Consider the following 26940-nt stretch of genomic DNA (forward strand, 5'->3'; position numbering starts at 1 on the left):
AAGGTGAATGACTGTCTTGCCTGAGTGCTGCAGTACAGCTCTCTGGATTCATAGCACTGTGAATCTCTGCTTTCATAACCCTTCCACAACTGCACTAGATAGAGAGGAAGGATAAGTTATCCCTGTCCTCTCTCCCCAAAACAAAGTATTTATGAACTCCTTGCAATTAAGATTTTTAGTCTAAGGTTTCTTGAACTTACTCTCAGCATTCTACACATCATGGTCATTTATGCTAACTTCTAATTAAGTACTTAAGGGTGGTGATGAGGGAAATATGAAAATGTGTAATGCAGTAGCCATGAAGGGAAGTACAGTTAGACTGTGGTGCATTAGAAAAAACATACTCCAGCAACTCGGTCCAGTGGCTTGCTAGAACTATTGTATACTATTTTCTATTATTATATACTATTATAGTTTATAATAATATAATAATAGTAATATATACTATTTACTATTTTATACTATTTACTAGTATATGTAATGTTAGCCCCAAATTTCCATGATAAAAGAGATATTGAGTTATAAAACAATAGGCCAATTCTCATTCATATCCTGAATTGTGTAACTTCAGACCTTCTTTGGGGATTCTTTTACAAAGGTGTGGAAAACTGGAAGGCTCTTAATCATTTTAAATTAAAGACCATGACAATATGTCAGCCCCATCTCTAAGTCTTAAGATCACAGGCTGTAGTCATTGGGGTATTTACTGACAATACTTAGTATGTTTTACTCCTCACAACTACACCTGTTATTAGTCAAGACATCATTTCTCAGAGGCGGTGTGTATTTATCATTCCATCAGACAATCTTTGATGTTTTATGTCACATTAGCAAAATTGTAAATGGGAACAGTCTTTAGTAAGTGAGACCAAATATCATCTATTTTACAATGTGCTCTGTCAGAAGGAACTGTCAGATAAGAAGCCTCCAAAACTCACCCCAGAATAGTATTGTTCTGTATCACATGTAGGATATTCAAGAAACCTCCAAATCATTGTGTGGGGAGAATAATAAATGCACATTAAACTCACTGAGGGATCCACAGGTGACCACAGAATGAGGTTGTATTTAGAAGTGAGCCTAGATATGATGATGTTTCACAGTTTCATCCTGAAGCCATCCTTGTTTGTGCCTTTGGATCTACATAATTTAGTCTCTTGTCATCTCCTGGAAGAAATGGGTCCTATTCCTGTGACAGATATTGCAAGACATGGAGTGGGTAAGCACAGATGTGAGGTGCTGTGCTGTTGTATGGAAAGAGGGGGCAGTGACCACCACAGAGTGCATAGACTCTTAATGTTCACCTCTAGTCTCACTTTTCAGGAGCTGCTAGTGTTTATGTACTTGTAATGTATATGGTGTTGGAGATAAGGATGAGGAGTGCAGAAGAGGGTTTCTTTGCCTATCTAGGCCAAATCCATGAAGCCACTGCAGCATGGGCCTCTAAGACTTGGCTGCTTGTTCCTACCAAGGCTGGCTGCTATGTACACAAGGGAGCCTGTGCTGCTGTGATGGTGCAAACACTGCCCACTCACGCAGCTTCTTGTGGCTGAGGCTTTTCTGCCGTCAGTTCATGCTAGGCTGTAAACTAAGCTTGCAGAAGCACTTTTCTGTCAACTTGCTGCATGGTCTTGGGCTCATTGGACTTGGGCTCATGGGTCTTGTTTCTGCATCAGTTGGGGATGTGATTGCAGAGCCCCAGTCCCTCAGGGTTGTGCTGTGCATCTTTGTTGTGTAGCCAGAGCCTTAGAGTATGCACAGGAGTGAGCACTGGGTGAGGGGCAGCTTTAGACCACAGAATTTGATACAAGAAAATTATTTCTCTAGTGACCAGATTTTATGCTTGAAGGGATAGAAATCACAGCCATAGACAATCCTTCAGATTTAATAGATTATACTCTTGGAAGAATTAATAGGTACTACAATCATGACTGGGATTCCTCTAAAGAGCTAGATCAAAGGGTCCCTGTTCCAAGTTTTTTATGAGTGCCTAACACAGTTGTACTCCATGATCAAGTAAGTCCTTTACTGAGAGCCATTACAATGAAAATTGAAGTTTTCCTAAATCACAAATTTGTACAAAATTATGGTTGCTTTATTTTCATCTCATTTGAGTTTGAATGATAAATACAGCAGCATTTAAATAAATATATTCTGTATGTGGCATGTTGGTTTTCCTCTGAACTCTTTTTATTACCAGTAACAAGTGTGAACTTGTCATGGCGCATAAGAATTGTAATAAACTCTAAATGCTAATAATTAATTGTTCAGAATTAATCATTATACAGTATACAAGTTGTTTGCAAAAGAAGGGTCCTGCAGAGGCCTTTTCTGGGCTAAGTCATCTCCTGCATGTAATGGACATGTAATTTCTCTCATATACAGATCAGACTCCAAAGACTTATCTTGACTTTTTGTTTGTATGAAACAATAGGTTTCAAATAGAATGGTTTGGGTCAGAACAGACCTTTGAAGGTCATCTACGGTAACCAATCCGTGCCATGTGCTGGGACCTCTTGAACTGGATTGGGTTACTGAGAGCACCAACCACTCTGACCTGGAATATCTCCAGGGATGGAGCATGCTCCATATCTCTGGGTAACCCCTTCTAGTGTTTCACTGCCCTCACTGTAAAAAATTAATTCCTATTACCTAGTCTAAATCAACCCTCTTTTAGTTTAAAACCATTACCCCTTGTCCTATCACAACAGGCCCTGATATGTAAGCCCATTTCAGGTACTGAAAGGCTGTAAAGAGTTTCCCCAGAGCCTTTTTTTCTCCAGGCTGAACAACCCAACTCTCCCAGTATTCCTTCCTGAGAAATGTTCCAGCCCACTGACCATTTTTGTTGCCCTCCCCTGGACCTGCTCCAATACATTCATGTGTTTCCTGTGCTGAAGACTTCAGAACTGGATACAGGGTTTACTCCTTTTAAGTGCATCCTCAGGAAAAGAAATTCATTACATAGGGGGAACATTGCTTCCTCAAACCAAGCAGGAGATGAAGAAAAACAGCATTTCCCAGTAGCCGTGATCACATTAGGGACAAGTTAAATGAGTACTCTAATTTGACTAAGACCAATGGTAGGGCAGAGAGTATCCCAAGATGTCTGTGTAGTTTTTTAAGGTTATTCTCCATTGTCCTTTGCTTTCTAATGCCCACCACAATTCTTGTACTAAGTTGAAGGGCAGGACTGTTGGGGAAGAACTAGAGTGTTACGGCACAGAGTCCTCAGCCTTCGCTCGGCCTGGCCTTTGTAAGCAGAGGCAGGTGCTCTCTGCCTCTGATCAGGTTTCTCCAAGCTGCAGCAACTGAGGCTGGTACAGCCCCAGGCCAGTGTACATTCCTACAGCCACAGCTGGTGTCAGCACAGAACGTGGGCAGTGCCTCTCACCTCTGCCTGCCAAGCCTTGTGGCCAGACTCTGAAAATCATGTCCTGTCGAGGTCCTTGAACTACTGCAGTTCAACCATGAAACAGCTGAAGTGCAGGAACCAGTCACATGGGAATTTCTTTCCATTGGGAAATGGGAGCCATGTGTTTAATCTTCTGTCAGTAGTCCTTAGCTGGAGGCTACGTTGGCATTCCATCTTGAGCAGGCATATCTCAACGCTGCCCCCTGCCAGCATGGCCTTTGTGCAGATTTGATGTCCCTTGCAAAGCTTTCTGGAGATCAGAACAAGTCCTCCCCTCACTTAGTTTTAGCCCAAATACATTTTCTATCTAGATTACCTGCTTTTATGCAGTAAGAAACCCAGTTCAGGAGCAGGACCTTATGCAGTAAAAAACCCAAAAATTTGGGTGGAGGAAAGGAAAATGTCCTGTTCCCCTTGGTAGTAGTGCTAGTTTGTCATCTGAAGATGTGCAGGAATTGCAGTTTCTGTCATGTGATGTTTTTCACAAGAGCATGTGCACGGGCACATCACAAAGCTTTGGAATATAGTTTGTTAAACAATGTAAATGATGTACATATTTGGAACATGAGACACTTCTCAGTTATGTATACCCCCAGTCACACCAAAGATGCTTGACTTTCATCCTAAATCATAATCTAGGATGAAGAGTAAATGTTCAGAGTTTTAGTTTGTAGCATTTAGCTACAAAATATGATCCTCTTTAAAAAAAGAAAAAAAGATCCCCTGTGTATGCAGTTCCAGTATAACTTTGAAAAGAGCAATGTAGTCAGCCACTAGTGCCTACAGTGATTGATAGAAATTCTGTCCCACTGACAAGTTGCAAATACTTTAATTCTGTTGGAATATGTCTTTACAAAGAAGGTGACACAAAGGCTGACTTATTCTGAGGCTAAATATCTGATTGTATGCTTTCTACCCTCAGGACTATGTGCTGGCTGTAGATGCTTACCACTCTGTCATCAAATATTACCCACAGCAAGAGCCTCAGTTGCTGAGTGGAATTGGAAGGATTTTCCTTCAGGTATGCATTTTATTCTAAATTTGCTAGGTAATTCTGCTGTCGATAGCTACATAGAGAATAATCATTGCATTTAAAACTGGAGCTGTTTTTGTAGGGCACATGTCAAATTGTAGAGGTAGTGCTCAAAACAAAAACCCTTCTGCCATGTCATATTAGATATAATTAGGAAATATGAAGCACCTATAGTATTTAAAGTGCATTAGCAAACAAATAACATGCTGTCGAAAGTTATGCTAGTATTTAATTCAAAAAGTGACATTCTGTTTTCCCTAAATTAAGGGTAAAGCTCCCATTGACATCAGTGAGATAGAATTTCACTAGAAATCTCATGTCTCACTACTTCAGACTGCATGCAACTCTCAGTCCCACTGTATAAAAGAAAAAAACAGTATACAGAAAAGTGTAATAAATGTCCATGTACCTGTATTTAATGGCAAATAAAAATAGATGTCTTTCTATTTTTCATAAAATGATGCATCTAAATAGCTATCTGATTTTTTTAATTTTTAGTATCTCACAAGTTCTTTGCAGTTCTTTCATATTTCTGATACTGATAATTCAAACTCTTCCTCTTTTATCTACTTACTTTTACTATTAATGATAAATCTAATTTTGGATTGTTAGGTGTTTACAAATGATCTTATTTGTGGCATTCCTGTAATCAAATTGTATTGAAATTGTGTAATTTACTCTTAATAGATTATTATTAACATTGCTTGCTTGAAATCGTAGAATGTCATTCAAATTCAATTATGGATTTTCAGTTCTCAGCAGGAGCATGGTTTCACAATGTGTTAGACATGTCTGTCTTTAAAAATCACTAGTTTAAAGTGGATCTCTATCACTGCGGAGCAATTTTATGATATTGGCTGTGTGCATTAATTACTGCCAATAGGGAACATAATAATTATGTGTATTAAAGAATGGTACTGTAAATACGCAAAATACTAAAGGAAATACAAGTTGTTAATAGTTCTGGTCTTTCTGTGAAGATGACTGGGTATGTTACTGACACTGCCTTTCTGACAAGAGTGTCTACCCTGATGTCACACCCAAAGTCTGTTTGTCATTTCATTTGCTCTGGAGAAATTTTCACTCCCATGAGAAAAGCATCTCCTAACTTACAGAATGATTTGAAATCAATGCTGTGACCACAGGCCTCCTGTTCCTGTCAGATCTGGACATAGCAAAAAGGGTTATGAGGAGTCCTTGATATTTTCATGTGACCTAGATAGAAGTTAAAAAGAATAGTTCATAAATGCAAATATTTTCCTTTCTTCTAGCACCTTAAGGAGATAAGGTTATATTGCTTGGCTTGTCTTTTCCTGTCACAAAATTTTCAGCTCTGTCTGGGGGGTACTAGTGCAACAGATGTAAGAGTTTGATATATTAAGAGAAATAGGCAGTGTCCTGTTAATCAAAACCAAGCCATTTGAATTAAAGAAAGATAAATGTGTTGCAGTCCTGGGCATCATCATTTTGGTAAGATCCCTCTGTGGTAAGTGTGCACTGTTGACAAGGCACTTGCTGGAAAGAAAAATAAAATGTCTTGCAGGTAAAATAGAAAAGCAGCTTTCCCATATTCAAATGTCTCAACTTCTCAAAAACAAGTAGCAATTCCCAAATAACCTCAGACTCTGCTGCTGACTTTGAACATTTACCTAGAGAGGTGAAAGGCAGCCAGATTCCAGCTGCTTATGAGTCACAGCCACTGTTTGACAGTAGACATCACACACATAAAACAAAGCAATAAAGTGGAATAAAGTTTAATTCAGGAGTTTAGCAGAAAAAAGTTGCAACCTTTTTTAACATGTAAAACTTCATTTCTTTTACTTTGATTTATTTTTTCTTAATTAAATTGAGCTAACTAGTCTAAGGCATCATGTCCTCTTTTATCTTCACATGTAAGTGGAACATAAGGAGGTCTAGATCTGATGTACAACCTTTGGCTGTTGCCTTAAAAAGTGGGAAATGAGAATTATAGAAGTGAAGAATGGAGGAAAAGACAGAGTTTATCACAGAGAAATTTTTATAAAGACTAATTCTCTCAGCAGTCACCTGACCTGTAAAGCAGATACAATGAATGAATTAGAGAAACAGGGAATACATTTGAGTCTCTAGGATTATATTGTGTAGCTCTCACTGGCTGACCTCTCCAAAATTTCCATTTGAATAAGTACATTAAGAAAAAATTTCAAAAGCTACCTGACCTTACCCTGTGCAATAAATTGCTGCAAAGCTGAGTCAAAAGCAATTAAAAATTCTAGAAGAAAAATAATCTTGGTTTCCAGACAAACAGCGAAGTTAAGCACGTATTATGTTGGAGGCTCTTTGTTCGGGAATATGATTATTTGAGGTTAACAGTAGAATCTTCATTTTTATTTGATGTACTAATTATTATTAGATACTGAAGTCATACTTTTTGAGTTAAATAAGTGATAAAATGATAAATAAGTGAATAAGTGATAAAGACCACTTAAATTGGTTAAATTACTTTAATGACTAATTAAAACTGGTTACTTCTTTTAAATTATCCTTCCCACCAAAAAATTTTAAAAAGTAAACTGTTTCTCCTCTGTGGGAAAAATGAGATTTAAGAGTTCAGCATGTTTGCTGAGAAGATACGAGATCCTGCTAAGAAATCAGAACTATTCATGATCACAAATAATGTATAATTAGTATCAAAGCATACTAGATTTGGACTCATCAAGCTCCCAGGAGAGCAAACTGGTAACTTGCTTTAGAAATTGATTGTTCTCATGATTAAGGGATTCCCAGGCTAAAAATACTGGAGGACAAAATCATTTACACTTTGCCAGCATTATCCTCTAGTTAAATTTAATTATTTTCTTGGTGATTTACATCTTTAGTGAAATTTATAGAGAGAAATTGTATCCTTTGTCATTACAAGGGAACGTATGGTTTTAGAATGAATAAGATTTGAGTCCAGCTACATAACATCTGGGATAAATGCATCTGTTTCATTAGAAAAGACTATTAATGAGTATTCCAGAAATGCCTGGTAGATGCACAGCAATTGACACTACATCCTTGACTGCAGTGTTCAATTGGATCATCTCCTAAATGTAAAGAAGAATAATTTCCTTATGTTGACATGGAATAAGTCTTGTGGTTAGAGGTGAAGCAGTATCTGTTGCATTAGTGGTGTTAGTAGTGGGTACTGCCACTGGGATATTCCCATAAGAAGATTGGGAAGAAATGTAGATGAAGTCTTCAGATGGATGGATGTTTGCTGTCTCTGAAAAGTGCAGTTGGAAAGTCATTTGCTGATGACTAGAAGGACTTGCTAGATGATCTTTTCTACAAGGATCTCTTTAGGGTTTGTATTGTTTGTATTTTTGGGTTGGGTAGTACTTGTACGATGAAATATGAAGCATGCTTGTAAAATGTACAGATGATGCCAAGCTGGGAGTGGTACAGACACTATGAAGGGCAGGATAAGAATGCAAAATAATCTTGACAAGTTGAGAAGCTGAAATGTTAAATTGGCTGTGATTCAAACAGCAAAGGCAAAATGCTACCAAAGACTGGGAGTAATATAAAAATACAAAATGAGAAGCAACAACAAGCCTATTTCCTGTAGAAAGGAAATAGGCTGAGAGTAAGAAAACTACACAAGGGTAAACAAATTGGACTTCCAGATACTTGGCATAAAAGTAAAATTTATATTCACATGTGAAACATAAAGTGATTCCTGCTTCTCATTGCTGGTGAGAGATCAGTTGGATTACGGAGACTTCTTATGTGGGCACTCAGGGAGGATGTGAAGTAACAGGAGAGAGTTCAGAAAATCCAGAAAGCATTATATATGAGAAAGGGGTAAACACTGCTTTGTCTGAAAATTGGTTTTCATTCTAGAAGGGGAATAAAAAGTTTTCAAGTGTGCATAAGACTGTAAAAAAATAGGAGTCATACATTCTCCCCTACCCTATGGACAGGACAAAAAGCTGAGGTTAAAAGTGCATTAAGATAGAAGGTATTTTCTAATGCTAGGGCAATTTAAGAATCCTGGATTAAGTTTCCTAGTAAGACTTAGATTTGTAATATCCACCATCTGAGAGCATTAAGGAGACTTCAGCATATTTGTCACAGACATTTTTTACAGTGTTCTTAAAAAAAGGGTGGTCTCTTGAGGGCCCCTTTGAATCTCTCCACCCAAGGGCTGCCTGGTTTCCATGGCCTTATGCTTCTGAGCTAGTTTAATTTTACTCCTTTTGATAGCTTTTGATAGATTTATTTTACCCAGTAGTAAGTTTTTGTCTTCTTCCATCTCTCCAACCTGAAAAACATGTTGGTAACTTGTTTTCCAAATAAGTGGCCTTCTTCAAGTACTTTTTTCATCTCAAAGAGCAATGTATGTGACACACCTTTAGGTGAAATACCCCTTCCTTTTTAGAAATCCCTTCCCCCATTCCACCCCCCATTAAAATTTGTACTTCTTTATGCCAGTTTTCAAATCTCTCATTCCTTCATCTGGTCAACTCACTCTTTGGTGGTTTTTTTAATCTGTAAATGGACCATCTTCCCAATATCCTCAGTGGTCCATTGTACTGGTGTTGTTTTCTGACATGTGGTGTGATGCACTGAAGTCATCCTATGGCCTCTGGCTATGACCCAGAGGCTGTGGATGAACCAGGTGTGGGTCCTGTGCTAACTACGAGGCCACTGGTGTCTGTCTTCCCTTCCTGTGGACTAGCACCCCATTTCATTGGAAGTAACTGACCTTTTCTCATTTTCAGCTACTGTTTTGAACTGTGGAGTTAGTTACAACAAAGGAGCTAAATGAGGATATGGGGGCTCCCTGCCCTACAGTCCATGAGTGCTCCACAGCCCCCAGCTGAGAAACTGCTCTGGGCAAGCAAGCTGCACATGCTTTTTGGGTGCTTTTCATGACCTTAATGTGGCTCTTCAAATACATTGCTTGGTAACAGGTGTTACCCAGTCACCTTGGTGTAAAGAGCTTGATAATGGACTTTGATATGTTGTATATACTTTTGTGTCCTTATAAGATACAATCAGGATGTAGCTCTTTTCTTCTTATTGTGGTAACTCACTTTTGACTTTTCTGTCTAGATTGGAGACATAAAAACTGCAGAAAAATATTTTCAAGATGTTGAGAAAGTGACTCACAAATTGGATGGACTACAGAGCCAAATTATGGTTTTAATGAACAGGTAGGTAATTTAATAGCTAAATAAAACTTCTTAAAATGTAGTTCTAAAAGTATGCAAGGTGATCATTCAACTACCCTTGAGACAATCGTGTTCTTTTTCTCTCTTTTATGGGACTTCATCTGTCATAGGTGAGACTGAATGGTGCACAGACTCAGGCGGTGTCTGTAACTTGGCACAGTCGTATCATCCTGCATTGAAACTGCAATCTTTCAGTTGATTTTACAAAGCTTTTTCTCATTCTTTCAGACACTGCATATTTTCACCGTGTTTTGTCAATATACCTTTAGATAAATACCTTTTAGGAGAGGAGAAGTTATTTTGGGCAGTTATTCTACAATTAGATCTGTCAGGAAAGTACCACCCAGTAGCTTCAAAGGATGCTTGAATACACTGTAGTAAATCGAGCTGTGTGATGGGGGACTCACTTTGCAATGGTTAGCATACTGGCTTAATATATTTGGGAGATGCTATTCAAAAGTGCCCTGAAAATTATATGGCTGATTTCATGAAGAGAAATAATTCTGGGAAGAGAGTGTCTGCATTTAAATTAATAAAACACAATGAAGACTGTTGCTTTCGTAGGCAAAAAATATAGCTGAGCGATCCAAGTTGTCATTCCATTTGTCTGTAAATCAGTGTCTCCTTCACACTGTAAAGAAGAAATGTCAGAAATTCTCACATCTGTAACAGGAAAAATAAAAAATTGTGTCTATTCTTTTTAAAATGTATTATTACCTTGGGTTTTTGAGTAGAACTCATTTATATGTCACTTACTTTCTAGAGCATTTCTCCACCTTGGTCAGAATAATTTTGCAGAAGCTCATCGATTTTTCACAGAAATTTTAAAGATCGACTCATCAAATGCTGTGGTAAATCTTCAAATTCCTACATATATAATGAACACCTAAATTATTCTCGTAATACTTCATGCATGGATTTAATTAGTGCCCAGAGTATGCTCAGGGCTTTACAGAAAAATGGGATGTGGCATGTGTGCCAAAAGGTTTTTCAGGACACATAAGGATAAGATGGAAAATGGAATGGGAAATTAAGAACCAGTCTGTATGAAGGGCATGAATACTTAGGCATGCATGTAGAAATTCCGAGACACTCTTTTACGGGATCTTTGCAAAAGCACTTTTTTTGCACTCACTGTTTTTAGCATAGACTTGCATGTCAGGAAAAGAAACAGCAGCTGCCAACGTGTATAAAATTAACTTGATTTCACACAGCATTGAAAGGATATTGTAATTTTAAACGTGACATTTTTACCATGCATATCGGAGCCTTGGGTTCCTGTCACAAGCTGAGATCAAAGAGCTGTTTATTCACCTTTGGGTTTCCTACACCTGGCAGTTTTCAGTGCATGGTCATGTAAGTGTTCCTGAGAAGTCAGACAGCTTAACCCCAGTAATCTGCTCCAAGACCATCTACAGACTGAAGGGACTGAGTTTAAGGAACACATGAATTGCATTATTTTGCAGGCTGTAAAATAGCATGTATTATAAATCACACAGGATCAGTAATGTTTCCTGAATCGATAGAAAAATATTTTTTTCTAAAAGGCATGTTCTTCCTTTATCTTCAGCTTTTAGAAAATATGAAAGTTTCTGCTGCTGAACAGGTTATAACATGTTTTCACTTTGTACTGTTGGAATCTTTCAGTAACTCATAAAACCCATTTTGTGTGTTAAGGAAAATGGAACCTGACTTGATCATTCATGATATATTTAGACTGCCCTATCTGCTGGATTTACATGAAGTCAGCTGTAGATGCCATTGTGATAAGAAAGTATCTTCCTGTTGCTTATGTGGACATGAAAACCAGAGAGAGAGAAAAACACTTCTGAATATATGACAAAGTAATTAAAAAAAAATGAAAATGCATGTAGATGCTCATGTGGTTTCTGAAATTTGTTTCTTTCGGCTTTCAGACTAATGTCCTATACTATTTATATTTCATTTTAGACTGTCTTTTAGAGTTTCAGTTCGTAGACATCAGCAGGTCCTACTGGCAGAGGGTAAATTTGAGAATTAAAAGAAAAGGACAGCATTGTATAACTGATAATGTATTTTAGTTTTGCACACACATGCAGAATAGTAATTCTTAGCATACAGTAAATATGTTGTAACTGCAGATGCTAGACTTCTTTTCCTTCTCTCTCATCACTTGTAAATACATACATATATATATTTATAAACACATGATTTGTTTACAATATGTTTTTCACTAGGCTAACAACAATGCTGCTGTTTGTCTTCTTTACCTGGGGAAACTGAAGGATTCCCTCCGGCAGTTGGAAGGAATGGTTCAGCAGGACCCTCAACACTACCTGCACGAGAGTGTCCTCTTCAACCTGACCACCATGTATGAACTGGAGTCCTCTCGCAGTATGCAGAAGAAGCAGGCACTTCTAGAAGCTGTGGCTGTCAAAGAGGGCGATAGCTTTAATACTCAGTGTCTCAAGTTAGGGTAGATCATTTCCAACTAAGTTTTTCCAGCAAGGCTGATTTTTTTAAATTGTATATACTCTCACTAATGTGCAAATGTGAAATAAAATCTATTCAATTATGAATATTCAGTGGCATTGCTACAGAACCTGTCATCTCTAATAGGCCTATCATTGCAAAGACTTTGTGCTGACTTAGAGCCAGCTTCATCCCTACAGGTCTGTTTCTGTCCAGTTACTCCTCATTACAGTGCACTACAATATACATGTGTATGTGTATGTATATAGTCAACTACTCTGATTCTTTTATGAGAAAAACTGATTTTAATTTTATTTTGTCTTGATAATTTTTCAGTAGTCAATGAGCAAGCTACGAGAGTTTATTTCACCAGCTAGGAGTTATTGACAGAATATCAGTATGTGTGTTATGGAAAGGAAATTCTCAGTCCATCTCTCTTCATTTTGTCCCCATCAGACTCCTGAATATTACACCTTTGTGTGGCTGTGGCTGTCAGAGGAGGCTGCTTGATAACCACGAGTCACAGCATGGCTAAGGTTGGGAGGAGCTGCTGGAGGCCATCTGGTCCAAGTCCCAGTAGCACAGGGACATGTCCAAGAGCATGTGAGGGAGTCAAACAATCCTGCACAGTATCAGTTTCCCACAGAATGAGGGACTATACCAAATAGTCTGTCTGTACTTCCTTGATTTTGTGTTACTGTTAAATCTTTCAGATTAAAACACATGGATTCTGCAAAGCTGCTCCCTCCACTCTGGCATTCTGCTGGGTAGAGAAAGGATCACTGCCAGCTGGAGTGGAAACACAATGGATTTCTGCTCAGTTCCTCTCCTTTCCCATTATAAAGCAAAAACACTGAGCATGAAGTATTTCCCCAGGAAATGATGCAGAGCCTAAGGCAGAGGTATTGAAGGGTTAGGCCACACAGAGTGGAAGCAAATGGGGTTCAGGACACAAGGCAGTTACCAGTGATGTAACAGTATCAGCATATACTGATTTTGACATCCCTCAGAACACAGATTTTTGGAATCACAGTACCACTGTCATACCAGTGTATTTCACATCTCTGCCTACATTTCTCCCTTCAGCTGTATCATAAAGATTCAATGCAGATACTCCCACTCATACATGAACACAATATATGCATCTGTTCATAGGGAGGTTTTATTGTTCCAAGATTTAATGCTTAGCAATTGGACTAGTTTCTTGTCACAAATCACTGCCATGGGACAATTCCATAAGTGTGTTACATTTTTTAATACCATATCCATCAATTAATTCTCACTCCCTTTAAATACCCCCACCTGTATTTTTAAGTAACCAATAACTCATTTTTATGCTTGTCCATCTGGAGATACTGTACAGGGGCCAAACAGTTGTCCTCAAAAGTCAGGTTGTTTGAAAACTTGTGCAGTCCAGACATGCAGACATAAGGATGCTGCAAAGTTGCTGGTCACCAGAAAAGATATAAGCCTACAGCTTATACAGAAACAGAAATTGCTCCATTTTTACAGTGTATTTCTGTAAAAAAATGTTTGACGTGCCATACTTGTACACTGAAACAACAGCTAGTTGTGTACCAATCAACTGAAAAAAAAATTAAAGCAATTGGTATTTCTATTTCTGACTTGGCCTCTAGGTTGAACAGCTGGATCTGAATTAAACTTGTGCGGCCCCTGGGTAGACTTGTCCTAAGGTATCACTACTAAACTCAAAAATGAAATATTCAGCACCACCTGCTTTAGCTGGGCTTAAACACCATTTGCATAATTTTAGTGAGTATTAAAATAGTAAATTAAAAGTAGTTATATTGCATTATTTTTTATGAGGTTTTATATTTGTTTTAATTTCTGCTAGGATTTTAGACAAGGTTTAACAGTAATTGGACAGATTCTCAGTTTACATTGATAACTTGAGTTGAAATCACTGTTTTCATTTTGTTACAGCTGTTAATCTGGTCAGGTATGTTACTCCCTGTACTCATTTTTTTATTCTAGTAGTATATTTTCTCCAGCATAGGTTCCTTTTCTTGGGCATGGGATTTCTTTGGAGATAAAAAGAACTCCTGGTATGTGACAACCGTTGTTCTCAAAGATGCTGACAGCGCTGAACAATTTACCAGGACACATAGTGCTAGGACAAGGGGCAAGAGTTATAAACTAAAAGAGAGTAGGTTTAGCTTGGACATAAGGAAAATATTGTTATTCTTGGTGTGGCACTGGAATAGCTTGCCCAGAGAGGCTCCCCATCCTTGGATGCATTCAAGACAAGGGCTGGATGGGTTTTAAGCGGTCTGTTCTAGTGGAACGTGTCTGTGCCCTTGGAGAGGATTGAACTAGATGAGCTTCAAAGGTCCTTTCCAACCCTAGCTATTACATTTTTTACAGTAATAGGTAAAATAATAGAAAAGAGATTCACATACATTTAGCTGAAGTGTCATGTTGCATTACTGTACTGTTGTCTGTGCTTTCAGAAAGTGTCATTTGTCTGTTCCAATGCAAAGTGAAAGTACCATGATCCATCATCATCCATCATGCTGGAGCCACTTGCCTCTTTACAATTGAAGTCAGAGGTTCCTTTTTGGTTCCATGTGGTCTGATAGTGCACACGTAAATGACAGTCTGTATTCTGATTGGCAGAGAATAAAAAGTTATTATCCTAGTCAAGAGTCCAATAACCATTATAAAAGAAACACTCTGAAAACAAAATCCCGTTTTCCAAATTTCTCTAATTCTAATTCATGTGTAAGTCTCACTTCAGCGTGTTTGCTATATTCTTATTAGTAGAAGCTTTTGCTCAGATAAAAATGCCAGTAGAGGAGACTTGGATTGGGTGACCTCTAAGCTTAGCCAGCCATTAAACAAGTGATATCCTGGTAGACTTGCAGACTAATTAAAATTTAAATGCAAAGGCATATTATCACTGCTGGATGTATGCAAATTGTTAACTGTTTATGAAATGCAGGTAAGACTCAATGTCACTTTATGGTTTGGATGTAACATACATACAAGTGTTTCATTTCCCTAAATTCTGCCTGTTACACATTTGAATGCTCTATATGATGTTAGAACATTAAAGCTAAGAATACACTTTGTCCTCAAAACATTAATTACACCAGGTAATCCTGTTAAATTCAATGAATTCAGCTGAATTTAATGAGGGTTCCTGGTGTAAAGGAGGGCAGAGCTCAGTTCTAAAACACAGCATGTGTATGTCATCTGGCTAAGTGAAAAAAGCTGGGGAAAGCAGAGCCTGAATTTGCTGATTGTTGTATTCAAATCTTAAAGCTTAATGTGCCTTAGCAGAAGTTTTGCATTTAAATTCCCACTTTTATTAAAAGAGGAGAAGAGCTGTACTTCAGACATTCAGATAATTGCATTATGCACAGAGACTCTGATCCTCAAAAGAACTTGAGCATCTCTCTGGCATTTCTAATATCTAACTTCAGTTCAGATGATAATGGCATCCCCTCACCAGCTGGTCACTGATGTTTTCCTGGTGCCTCAGTTTTCAGACTGGACACATCAGGTGTTCCCCAAAGGCATGTGCAGACATGCCTAAAACTCCACAATGGACTTCAGCCAGTGTACTGGAAAGGATGGTAATTCCTTCACCTACCCTATCCTTCATGTCAGCAGGAGCACTCTGCACAGTCTAGATGAGCTCACTGACCTGGTGGAAGAACTCACCCAGCCAGCTAGCACCCTCTTCAGGTACATTTTCATCCTGAGGCTGTCAAAACAACGATGTGCTGGGCATTACCATGCTGCCTGGGTAGGCTGCTGGGTTTTCTGCACTATAGGCCTATAAGAGGTACACAGACAGCTCCTCTGTCAAGCCTTTGCTGCAGGTGTTTTGCAAATCCAGTCAGAGAGGGGGATAAGCAGGGTATGATCTTTATGCACAGCTAAGTTTGTCTCTCTCATTTGTATGTCAGCTGATGTGCTTAATCAACCACAAGTGCTGGAGCTGTCTGAAAGAGGAGTGCAGGATGTGCGGTACTGCCATCAGCAGCTGCAGTGAGAAACACACATTTCCTTGCTGCTTCAACTTGCAACCAAGCAACACTGGCAAAATGGGACTGAAGCATCAAATACAGATGTAAATGTATTTCAGACAGGCAGAACCACAGCAGGCAGGGTCAACTTCTCTGAGGTTGCTGAGGTAGCAACCTATAATGCTGCTGTTGTGAGCAGAGGCCATGGAAATTAAAGTAAGTTTATCCAGTAGCTCCCACCTATAAGAGTTCAAAGGAAGATGCCATCCACTTCTTCCATCCTGCTTTCTACCCACTTAATTAAGCATTGAGGAAGGAGTTACCTTGCCAGTGAGGTACCTTAGAATGTAGGAAACTGCACAGACTTTCTGGCATTTGAGCAGCAGTTCTGTAGTGCTGTGGATGCAAACAAGCCCCAGCACCAACCTTCAGGAAATAGTAGCACTTTTTTTTTTTTTAGAAAGCTGCTTTCCCACTTAGTTCTCTCAGCCAGTCTAGGGATTACAAATTTAAAGATTCTCGTCTTCAAGAGGTGTGAGAGATGGTCACAACCCTGCTCTTAGGACAAGAAAGGTGTGGATGGGGAAGAGGACTTAGGCTCTGCCTTTCCAAGCTGTTCTGGATCAACACATAGATTTTCTGTCCTAGATTTGGGCAGTCATCTGCAGATATTTATTATGTATGAGCGTCATTAAAATGAATCCACCCAAAAGGCAGCAATAATGGCTTATAATTTTCCCACAAAGAGGGGAAAAAATTGGATGTTACTTTTTTGAGGCAAGGATGGAAGGGGGGGAGAAGGTTCCTCTTTGGCTTTGAAAAATTGTCAAGACTGTCAGTACTAAATTGAAAACAATGAAGTAAAGAGATGCAGAACTAGAGCTGTTTATTAGAAGAGAAAAAACCCACAACAATTCCCCCTCCCCCCCCCAAAAAAAAAAAGCAAAACACTATTTTCAATACAATGCATGAGCAAGTACATCAAATTCCGGGGCACACTCCAGTGGCAGGCAGCAGGACTGAGCCCCCACCCAAGGCTGGGGCAGCAGCCTGTGCAAAACCCGGCCGCCACTTTTTGTTACAGCTTCACCAAGGACAGCTCACCTCCTTCCCATGAACAGCAGGTCAGCTTTAAGCTGCCTGAATCCTTTGGGGAAAGAAATAAGCCTGAAGGCAAACCCAAATCAAATTCTCACAGCACAAATGCCTGTGATCACAGGGGAAACCAGAGCCTAGAGCTCAGCTTGGGTGCTCTGGGCTGTGTCTGTGACCAAAGGCAATCACAAACCATACCCAGCCCAATTTTCTACCAGCTAATATTGACAGGCACAACAGTTTTAATTGGTACTCTGAGAAGCAGCATAGAGAATTAAACAAAATTAATGCAGATATCCCAGAGAGAACTGCGGCAGGGGAGGCCAGAATTGAAAGAGATTCACAGTCCTTCAACTGTTGAATATTTCCCTAAGCATTTAGGTTTTGTGAAATTTTTCTTCTTTGCCTTATCTGGGTACTTATACAGTTAATAAATAATGAGAGCTAGTGACTCAGTTGCACAAAATATGTTTATCAAACTGCAGGTATAGCAGAGTATTACCTTTTTGAAACCACACAAAATATTTTGGGAATCGAGCTGTAAAATCACGAGTGCAGTAAATCAGATGAAACCTGCACCTTTGAGCCAGGAATATTTAAATTGTTACACCAATTCATGCCCCCAGTGAGTTTATATGTTTATTTGGCTTCAGGAAATGGAAGACAACTGTCAGTGACTCTATTCTCAGACTTCTTCCCCTATTTGGGAGGGAGGGAGGGAATCTGAGAATTTCTATCGTTTTTCCAGGAAAGACTCCCAAACAAATCATGCCATTTTCAAGCACAGCACAAGTCAGGTCTACTTCTTGGCCAAATATCTAAATCCACAATTTGGCTACAAAGAAATATTCTTCAAAAAAGTGCTCAGCTTGCATCTCAGCCTTATGCGCACAGGTGTTTGCCAGCTGACATTAAACGACTGCCTTTGTCAGGAAACTGTCCCTTCTCCTAAGTTCCTAGTTCAAGTGAAGTCCTGGAACCAGCAACCTGGCAGGAGGTGCCTGTTCTGCCAGCAGGACCCGATGCTCTGAGTACATGAAGTTTTATTCTTGCCAGCCAGGACAGGCAGATACCGGCTCCCACAGCTGCAGGGCGCAGCACAGCCGCTGCCCTCAGGCAGCCAGGGCAGGACACTCACCGCCCCCAGCACTTCCCTTCACCTAATTTAGATCCCACCCAAGTGAGTGTTACTATTTAACTACCAACTGGCCGGGAAATGTCTTTTCATTTAAAAAAATCCAGCCACAGACACTTGCCCCAAGGCAAATAACAAGGGAGCACAGACACCAGTTTGCCCACCTAAATTATTAAAAATCCTACTGTCCATCCAGTTTGCAGAATCCCGTTCAGAAAAGCTCTCTCAAGATGTTCATGAGAAAATGGGGTATATCCCACTTTAGGAAAGGTTGGATTAAAGCAGAAAATAATACATAAGTACCAAAAAAGCTATCTTTAAACATCTCAATTCAGTACCAATGATACTATTTTTTTTTAAACTCTAATCCTGGAGGAGCTGAAATATTTCCTGTGCCTGAGTTAATGCTGCCAATATGATGTTGCTGAAACTGCTTCCATGAATTTTCATACTACATCAATATACCAAGGTTTTCCACTGGCTGTGGTAAAACAGAACCCTGGTTTTGGACCAAAAATCAATTTAATTTTGCATTTTTTTTGGGGGGGGGGTGGTCAGTAGGGGTGGGCAGAGGGAAGAAAGAAAAAAAAAAACCCAAAAACCACAATGAAAAAAACTGCATTTTTCATCTGAAGGAATGGCATATTCTCCTTCCCATCTCTCTGCTTTCTGGAATGTTTTCTATTAACATTTTTTTTCTGCCCAGCTGTTTCCTCCCACTGTAATTTCCCACATAACCTCTTTGCAGGTGTGGAATCTTTATACCGGCCCTGAATTGCTTTTTTCCTGGCTGACAAAAACCACTTTCAGAGTGCAAAGCTTTCACCCTTTCAAAGACACCTATAGCTCTAAAGGGCATGGACTCCAAAGTGTTGACAGTCAGACCCCCACAGTCCCTGCCACCTCTCAGCAGCAGAATGCATTGTGCTATGAAAATGATGAACGATCTCCAGTGGGGTGATCGTGTGTTATTTTGACAGCTAGGAGATGGGAGCTGTACTGGGTGTATATATTCCTCCAGAGAGGCAACAAAACAAGGTGGTTCAGTCCTGCTCCTCAGGTCACATCCTACATCAGCAAGCTGCTGAAAGCAATTGCTGCGGGCAGCTGCTTTACTGTCCATCCCTCACCACTGCTCCTAGCTGTAAATCTCTCCAAAGAATGCATTACCTGCTCTCTCTCCCTGGTCACTCCCCCAGCCTGTTGGGGCTGCCTGTTCTGTAAGTGGAGGTTCCTGAGGGCCTGTGCTGCTGCTCCACCTCTCCTTTTGCAGAGAGAGATCAAAACAGAAAGGCCCATGGGAGGAAGGAACAGTCTCACCTTGACTTCAGATTAAAAAAAAGAAACAAAAGCTTAGAAGGGGGATGAATTCGATGGGATACCAGCACCAGGAGAAAGCAGTCGTTTTACTTTACATTCAGAAACCCAATTTTCTGTGGCATATAAATCAAAGGAATAAAATCTGCTGCAGGCAGTAACTGTCATTTATTCCTGTAGCTGTACCTTGAAAAATCCCCAAAGTTTGTTCTGGGATCAGGAAGCCCCAGAGTGCTGTACAAGAGGACATTCAAGACCTCCCTTTAGACAGGTGGCACACAAATCCCTGAGCCAATAAGGCAAATGTCACAGCACAGCCTCCTCCATGTGTGTCTGACTATGGCTAAACTTCCTATTTGCTTGTAACACCAATTTTTCAGACAAGCTTATGGACTACAGCACAAAAGCGTCCTGGCTGCATGGAGAGCTGGATGAGTTTCAATATTGCAAGTATGGATTGTGTCTGTACCCCTCCCATAAACTGAGCCCACACTGGCAGACTGAAGGGTCACTGGTGTCCCTAATCTCATCCAGCTTGCAACCCAACCCCAGGAAACAACTTTTTTCTTCACCCTTTCCAACTTGTAAGTTCAGTACAATTTCACCTCAAAATTGCAACTTCACTTTCAGGAAGATTTTAAGAAATAAAACACCCAGGAATGGTTAACAATAATGCTGCTACCAAGTGAGAAAATCACTGTTACCTACTAAAGAAGGGCTGTGTACACACGCATAGGAAAGAACAGTGGGAAAGTTCAATTATCCATCTTCTGCTACATTGGGAAGACCCAGGTAGGGCCATTTCAACCTCCTTCTAGAGTTGTTTGTTTAGGAGACTGCAAGCCAGGAGGATGTATTATATCTGGCTGAAATCAGTACACAGGTTGCAGTCAGCTCATCATCCACTGAGAGCTGGAGCAAGCAGTACATCTACCCAGCTGACATAATTCATCACTGAGACGAGTAAAACGCTCCAGTGCCCATTGCTGTGGAGCTCTATGTCCTCTGCAAACACAAGGCATTTACTGAAAACCAGCCTAGTGTGCCTAAGCCTACTCTTCTCTCTCTCACAGTTCAAGAAACTGAGGCACAGTGAGTGATTTGTCCCATGTTAGAGAACACATCAGTGCCAGCACAAGGAATAAAAGCTGATTAATAATTACAGTAACACTGTTGTTTACTGGGTCCTAAATGTCAGCACAAAGAATAAAAAAACCCCAAACCAATAAAAAATCAACATACCTAGATCAAAGTAATTTTATTAATAACACACAAGAACAAATTTGCTACATTTTACTGAGAAAACCACAGTTTTATGTACCAGGGCAGAACTTGGAAAGCTGCATACTAAAATGCCGATTATGCAAATGTATCTTATGAACATTTTTAGACAAGAATGAAGGAGAGTTTCTTTTCTTTAATTAAAACCAGAATCCTACGTAGTTCATTAGCATGGATTCTGAGCAAAATGAATATTAATGTAGCCCACCTCTCACAATTCTACCTGCCAGAAATACCAAGGAAAAAAAAAAAAAGGTTAGAAAATGGATTCCTGAGCAACTGTAAATGCAACTAATGTCACTGCAAGGCTGCTGGCATCTTTGAAAGGTCACAGAGATCAGGAAAACCTTTTTGAGCTGAAAAAGGCAAAAAATACTGCCACCTTCACAAAGGCACAAAAGAACATCTGGGGAACTGCAGGCTGCTCAGCCCTGCTTCAGCCCCCAGGAATGTTACAGAATAAGCCATTATGGAAGGTGTTCCAGGCACAAGAAATACCAGGATGAGGAGGTGATGAGGAGCAACAGTCAATGCCAATTCACCAAGGGCACATTCTGCTTGATGCCAACTGCCAGGAGCAATGGCTCTCAGCAGAGGGGACAGCACAGGTGCCATTCACCTTGACTCCAGCAAGACTTTCACTACAGTGTCCCACAGCAGCCTTGTAGCCTGACTGAGGTTACAAACCACTGGCTGGATAAAGAACTTGGGTCCACTGGGCTCAAAACAGTCTGTGGTTCAAACTTAACTACCAGGTGGTTACAAGTGACATCCCTCAGTGACCAGAACTGGGGCAAAACATGTTGAACATCTTAGTTAGCAGAAGGGAGCTCAGCCAAGGGCACTGGTCTGTGCAGCCTGGAGAGGAGAAGGCTCAGAAGAGATCCAACTACAGTTTTTAGAGCAGGGACTGTGAAGAAGACAGAGCCAGACTCTCCTCAGACATGCAGTGAAAGAGCAATAGACAACTGCAAACTGCAACCAGGGAGTTGGCCATGAAGAACAAATGCTTGGCCTTGGGAGCAGCTAAGTGCTGGAGCCAGCACCCAGACAGGCTGTGCAACCTCCATCACCAGAGGTTTCAGAACATCAAGGTCTTGAGCAACATGGTCTAGATTTAAAACTGGCATAGTAATGCACAGGGCTGGACTAAATGACCTCCAAATGACCTTTCAATCTAATTTTTTCTATGATTCTGTGATTCCAACTTCCTATGTAAATGCAAGTTTAATCAGTGAAAATCAACAAGGCACATTTATTCTGTCAGGCCTCAGACACCATTATGTGCTTCTTCAGCCAAAAGCTTCATGTACTGTTTCCGGGCAGGAAAATCGTCAGCCGGCCTGTTGTACGCAGTCCAGACGGGCTCTCCAACAAACAGCCTCATTGCCTTCACGTAATTCTGCCAAAGAACAAGAAGTGACACATCATTTAAGAGCTCCTTTTCCAGGGATCTTCATTCCAAAGTTAAGATTCCACTTGCACTTCTGCAGAAATTTTTGAAACTATTTCATGATGGACTGAAAGCTTCACACATTCCAGAAAATTATAGCACTGTACTGCTGCTCCTGCTCCCCCTGCTGCAGTGGAAGACTCTGGCCCCTATGCAGTGATACACTGGGTCATGATCAGTGCCTCCAGTTCAGGCAGAAGCATGACTTCTCCCCGTGTCAAAGAAACCAAAACCATCCTGCCTTATGCAAACCTTTTGCACTGGATCCACAATACTCAGCAGTGCAGCATTTAAATCCTATTTGCTTAGTTAAACAGCAGAACCCAAGTACCCAAGATGTTTACACAATGCTTTTGGGGAATATCAGAAGCGTCACAGTCACAGCCATAAAAACTGAATGGGAAGTGCATAAACTACCCAAAAAATAAAGCTTACAGGAAGTGAAAAGTCTCCAGATTCCAAAAGGAAAAGCAACAGCCTCTAACACCAGCTAACCAAAAACAGACCCGGTGCAAGTACAACTGTGGCAATAGAAAACGGGATTTTACATCCTGCAGAAGTGGTCCAACCATGGGGTTACGGGGAACTCTACTCTTCTGTCCACTGTGCTATAGATTTAGACCCTACCTATTCTGTAAAACACAAACAGATGATTATCTTACATCCAGGTTTAGTAATGGTAAGAATAAAGTTAGGTACCAAAAGAACTTAGCTCCAAAATGCCAGGGTCTAGAAGTACCTAAAGATTTTACTTTGAAGACAGCACTTCTGCACTAAAGCTCCTGAAGTGAACAAACACTTAAGACTTCTTGGGGACTCAGCCATAACCCCTGACAGTTTGTTTATGTAAAGAAAAAGCCTGAGAATAGTAATTGCAGCTTATTTGCTATGGATCTCAAGATGCAGATAGGAAAAATCGGGTTTTACACTAAAGCAGCATCTCCCTTTTTTCCTGTATGAACACTGCTCTCCAGACAGCTGATTCAAAAAAAAACCATTCTCAAAACCATTCCCTTCACCAGAGATGCAACTTCACCACACAGCATACAGCACATGTTTCCCCATTTTGCAGGGGTAATGTCGAGGTTACAAACACCTCTGTAAGAGCCCACAAGAAGAGAAACACAGCCCAGGACTGTGAGTGCCAATCTCACACTCCCACTGACAAAAAATACCTTTCCAAAGGAGGCCACCACCTGTGAAACCAGCACCCAGCTTAGCATACAGTAGTTGCAAGTAGGCTCAGGACTCTTAAATCCCTCTTTCCCCAAAGGTGAATTTCACACTTGTGAAAAATGTCACTGCTGGATACAGACATGCTCTTCTATCCCCACAAAATTACACAACAAGGCAACACAGAATGATCCATCCACACCTTCTCCACCTCAGACAGCTGGGACAACGGTGGGAGGGACAGCCCAAGGCCTGATATGCCACAGATATCATGTGGCAATGAGTTACTGTTACAGCTGAGAAGGAGAGGCTGAATTTGTGACCTGGAGATGAAAGGTTCAGATGCTGTGAATTATTTAATATTTTTCATCCTCCTCCTTCATATTTAACATGTTTTGCTAATGAACTGCAAGTCTTAGGGCATGTAGTTACTAATGTGATATACATTCACATGGATTTGTCACCAAAATTTATGGTAATCTACAACAACATACATTCTCATCCAGTGTAAATCGGTGATATATGCCAGCAGGGAGGGTTATCATGTCTCCTTTTTCCATGGAAATCCGAATCCATTTGTCATCCTTGTCTCGAACATCAAAATAGCCAGATCCCTCCAAGATGTAGCGAATTTCATCATCGAGGTGTAAATGTTCTTCATAAAATGTTTTTATCTAGGAAGAGCAAATATTTCAGAAAACTACTGAACATAGGAAAGCTGCAAAGAAAACTGGCAGAAACACAGAGAAGCTGAGAAAGGCTTTCAAAGGGTAACTGTTTTAACTAACAGAGGAGACCAACATGGGCAAGAAGGCCAAGCCAGCCAGCCAGCCCCTGTCTCCAGACACATCTAAGCAGGCTTCTACATTTCCTTTGGAGGGCAGGAACTCCTGTTTCTGACAAGAAACAGCAGCTCTAGCTGTACATAACCATTCTCTGAATAACAGTGATGCTTACACCCATTTGAAAGAGAGATGGGTAAAACTTCCCACTGCAGGATTTGGTCCTTGCACTCGCTCAGTTGGATCATTTTGTGCTTTTTTCCCCCCAACATGAAGAACCCAAACAAAGACACAGATTATCCCCTCTCTTTTACACTTATGCAGAGCTGAATTAGCTGCACAGGGTACTACTACTATCTGTGAAAATGCAGTTACTGCCAAACACGGCCCATCTACAGCAATCTGATGTAAACAGCATGTCATGCCTGCCCACACACAGTGAGACCCAGCTCCAGGCTCTCTTGGCCAAGACAGTGGCAGCAACATTCTCTTTTTTTTGGAATGTTGAATTCTTCATACATGCACAGAATACAAAACACATTTTAAAAGTTCAATTAATGGAGGCCTGGGAGGTTTAGTGCACAGTGAACATTGCAGTGCCAGGTACCATCCCTGCCTTCTCAGGTCTGGATGATATTCAGCCACACTTCTGCCAAGGTCCTTGAACCAGAAGTGATCCAGCACAGCAGGATGAGCAGAAGTCCCTGCGTCTTGTAAAGAATGGCCCATCTTCCTGTCAGATAGAGCCTGAACAGGCTATCTACCTAATGAGTTACTACCTAATTCACCTTCTCACCAAAACAAAATCACTGGAACACAATGGGCTTAAAACAAACTGGTAAATGGAAATTTAATAAAAACATAGAAGTGTCATTGGTTTGCTGTCCTCAAGTCAGAGAGCAGCCAGCAGCACCTGGAGGCTGGGATGAGAAAGCTCCTTCTAGGAGGCTCATCTGAACAGTGCTGAGCTGCTATGAAATTGTCAAGGTACGAGTTCCCCAAGTTAAAATATCTTGTACAAAGAATGCATCCCTCCAATTCCATGGGGCTAACACTCACTTAAAAAAGACACATTATGCAAGCAGCCATTAGGATGTAAAAGCCTTCAAAGCCCAGGCCCAGCTGGCAGCCACTTGCCTTCATCCCACACAGGTTCTCTGAGGACAGGTCAGCATTGGCAGAACTCTCCCGGTAGGAATCTTAGTTTTGAAATTACAATGATGGAAATGATCCTCAAAACCTCTGAAGGCAATCTACAGAAGCAAAAGACCTCTACTATCTTTAAAATTATATCAAAGGTTCTTTTTAACGTTCAGGACTTCGGTACAGGATGTATTTTAGACGTGGAAGCCTCATCGCCGTGTCCCGCTGGGCTGTGCAGGTGTCACACGCTGGCCGGCGCGGAAACCCGCACTGAGAGCCAAGTTTCGCGTACCTTTTCCTCATAATTTGGAAGCTTGTCTTTATGTATGGTCACTATATCCATCCAAGAATAATTTTCTGCTCTCCGAATCTCTTTCAAGCATGGATCAGTCTCATAGTTATCAGCATCCAGCTAAAAAAAATAGGCAGAGGGGAAAAAAAAAAAATTTATTCGGACGCCATTGCTAAAGGCGGAACTGAGGCACTCGTGGGAATCCCGAGGTGCCGGCACTGCCGGGGCGGGTCGGCCGCTGCACGGGGAGCTGCCACAAGGACACGGGGTGCCTGCAACCGGCCCGCGCCCGCTGCCTCCCTCTGCGGCGGCCCAGCCCGGCCCGGCCCGGCCCGGCCCGGCCCGCGGCTCCCCGCGGTATCACCCCGCCGTACCCTCGGTACCCCCCGCCATCACGCCCGCCGTACCCTCGGTACCCCCCGCCGCACCACCCCGCCGTACCCTGCGGTAGACCACGCCGAGGCGGCGCAGCTGCTCCAGGCTGACTTCGCGGTTGGGCCGCTGCCGGTGCGGCGCCCGCTGGTCCTCCTGGGACTCGTCCATGTACCAGGCCTCCACCATCCTGCCGCCGCAGTGTGCGCGGGGCCGGGCCGGGCTGCCAGCGCGTCCCGCCCCGGCGGGGCTCCAGGCCCGGCAGCGAGCGGGACGGGCCCGCCCCGCGGCCTGGGGCAGAGCGATACGGGGGCGCCATGGGCCGCTCCAAACACACTGAACGCGGTGCGGAGCTTTCGTTTGAGGAAACGGCTCCAGGCTGAGAGCCGAGAGTCCCCGAGAGACAGGCCGGGGATCCTCACCCGCACCGGCCCCCCGGGGTAACCCCAGTGAACGGCCACGGTGTTTGCATCGTGTCGGCCCTCGCTGTAATGCTCTGACGGAACTTACTGCCACGGCTCAGGCTTAAAAGGCCGGCATTGCAACCCCACGACATGGAAAAAAAGAAATTGGACAAGAAATTAAGTGGTGCGACATGCTTGCACAGATAACTTGTGTTGTCTCCATCCATGAAGTTACATCCTCAGCGTTCTCCCCGAGCTGGAGTGAACAAGAGATCCTGGGATGTGTCCCCTCCAGCCTCCACACTTCTGCATCTACCCGATCCTACAGGGTAAATAAACCAAGAGCCAGCTAAGCACAATATAAGAATGGCCAGACAACTGAAACAATCCCTCCTTAG

General features: G+C 41.4%; 2 protein-coding genes across 5 annotated transcripts in view; one reads left to right on the forward strand and one right to left on the reverse strand.

Moving 5' to 3' along the window:
- Positions 1-12213, forward strand: part of TRAPPC12 (trafficking protein particle complex subunit 12) — a 50899-nt gene extending 38686 nt beyond the window's left edge. For 3 of the 4 annotated variants that reach the window (XM_009094919.4, XM_009094927.4, XM_018920427.3), the window contains exons 9-12: positions 4338-4436; positions 9531-9631; positions 10413-10500; positions 11866-12213. In XM_009094919.4, coding sequence (XP_009093167.1) covers positions 4338-4436; positions 9531-9631; positions 10413-10500; positions 11866-12108 — 531 coding nt within the window. In that variant the 3' untranslated portion in view covers positions 12109-12213. The remainder of the gene's footprint in view (positions 1-4337; positions 4437-9530; positions 9632-10412; positions 10501-11865) is intronic. The other variant, XM_050972128.1, reaches the window with a different exon arrangement.
- Positions 12214-20885: 8672 nt separating this feature from the next.
- Positions 20886-26388, reverse strand: ADI1 (acireductone dioxygenase 1). The gene is made up of 4 exons (XM_009094938.4): positions 26208-26388; positions 25767-25886; positions 24044-24223; positions 20886-22325 (listed from the first exon to the last, which is right to left on the reverse strand). The coding sequence occupies exons 1-4, from the start codon at positions 26325-26327 to the stop codon at positions 22194-22196; spliced, it is 552 nt and encodes a 183-aa protein (XP_009093186.1). The 5' UTR covers positions 26328-26388; the 3' UTR covers positions 20886-22193.
- Positions 26389-26940: the final 552 nt, after the last annotated feature.

The sequence above is a fragment of the Serinus canaria genome, chromosome 3 (assembly GCF_022539315.1).
Source record: "Serinus canaria isolate serCan28SL12 chromosome 3, serCan2020, whole genome shotgun sequence".
NCBI lineage: Eukaryota > Metazoa > Chordata > Aves > Passeriformes > Fringillidae > Serinus > Serinus canaria.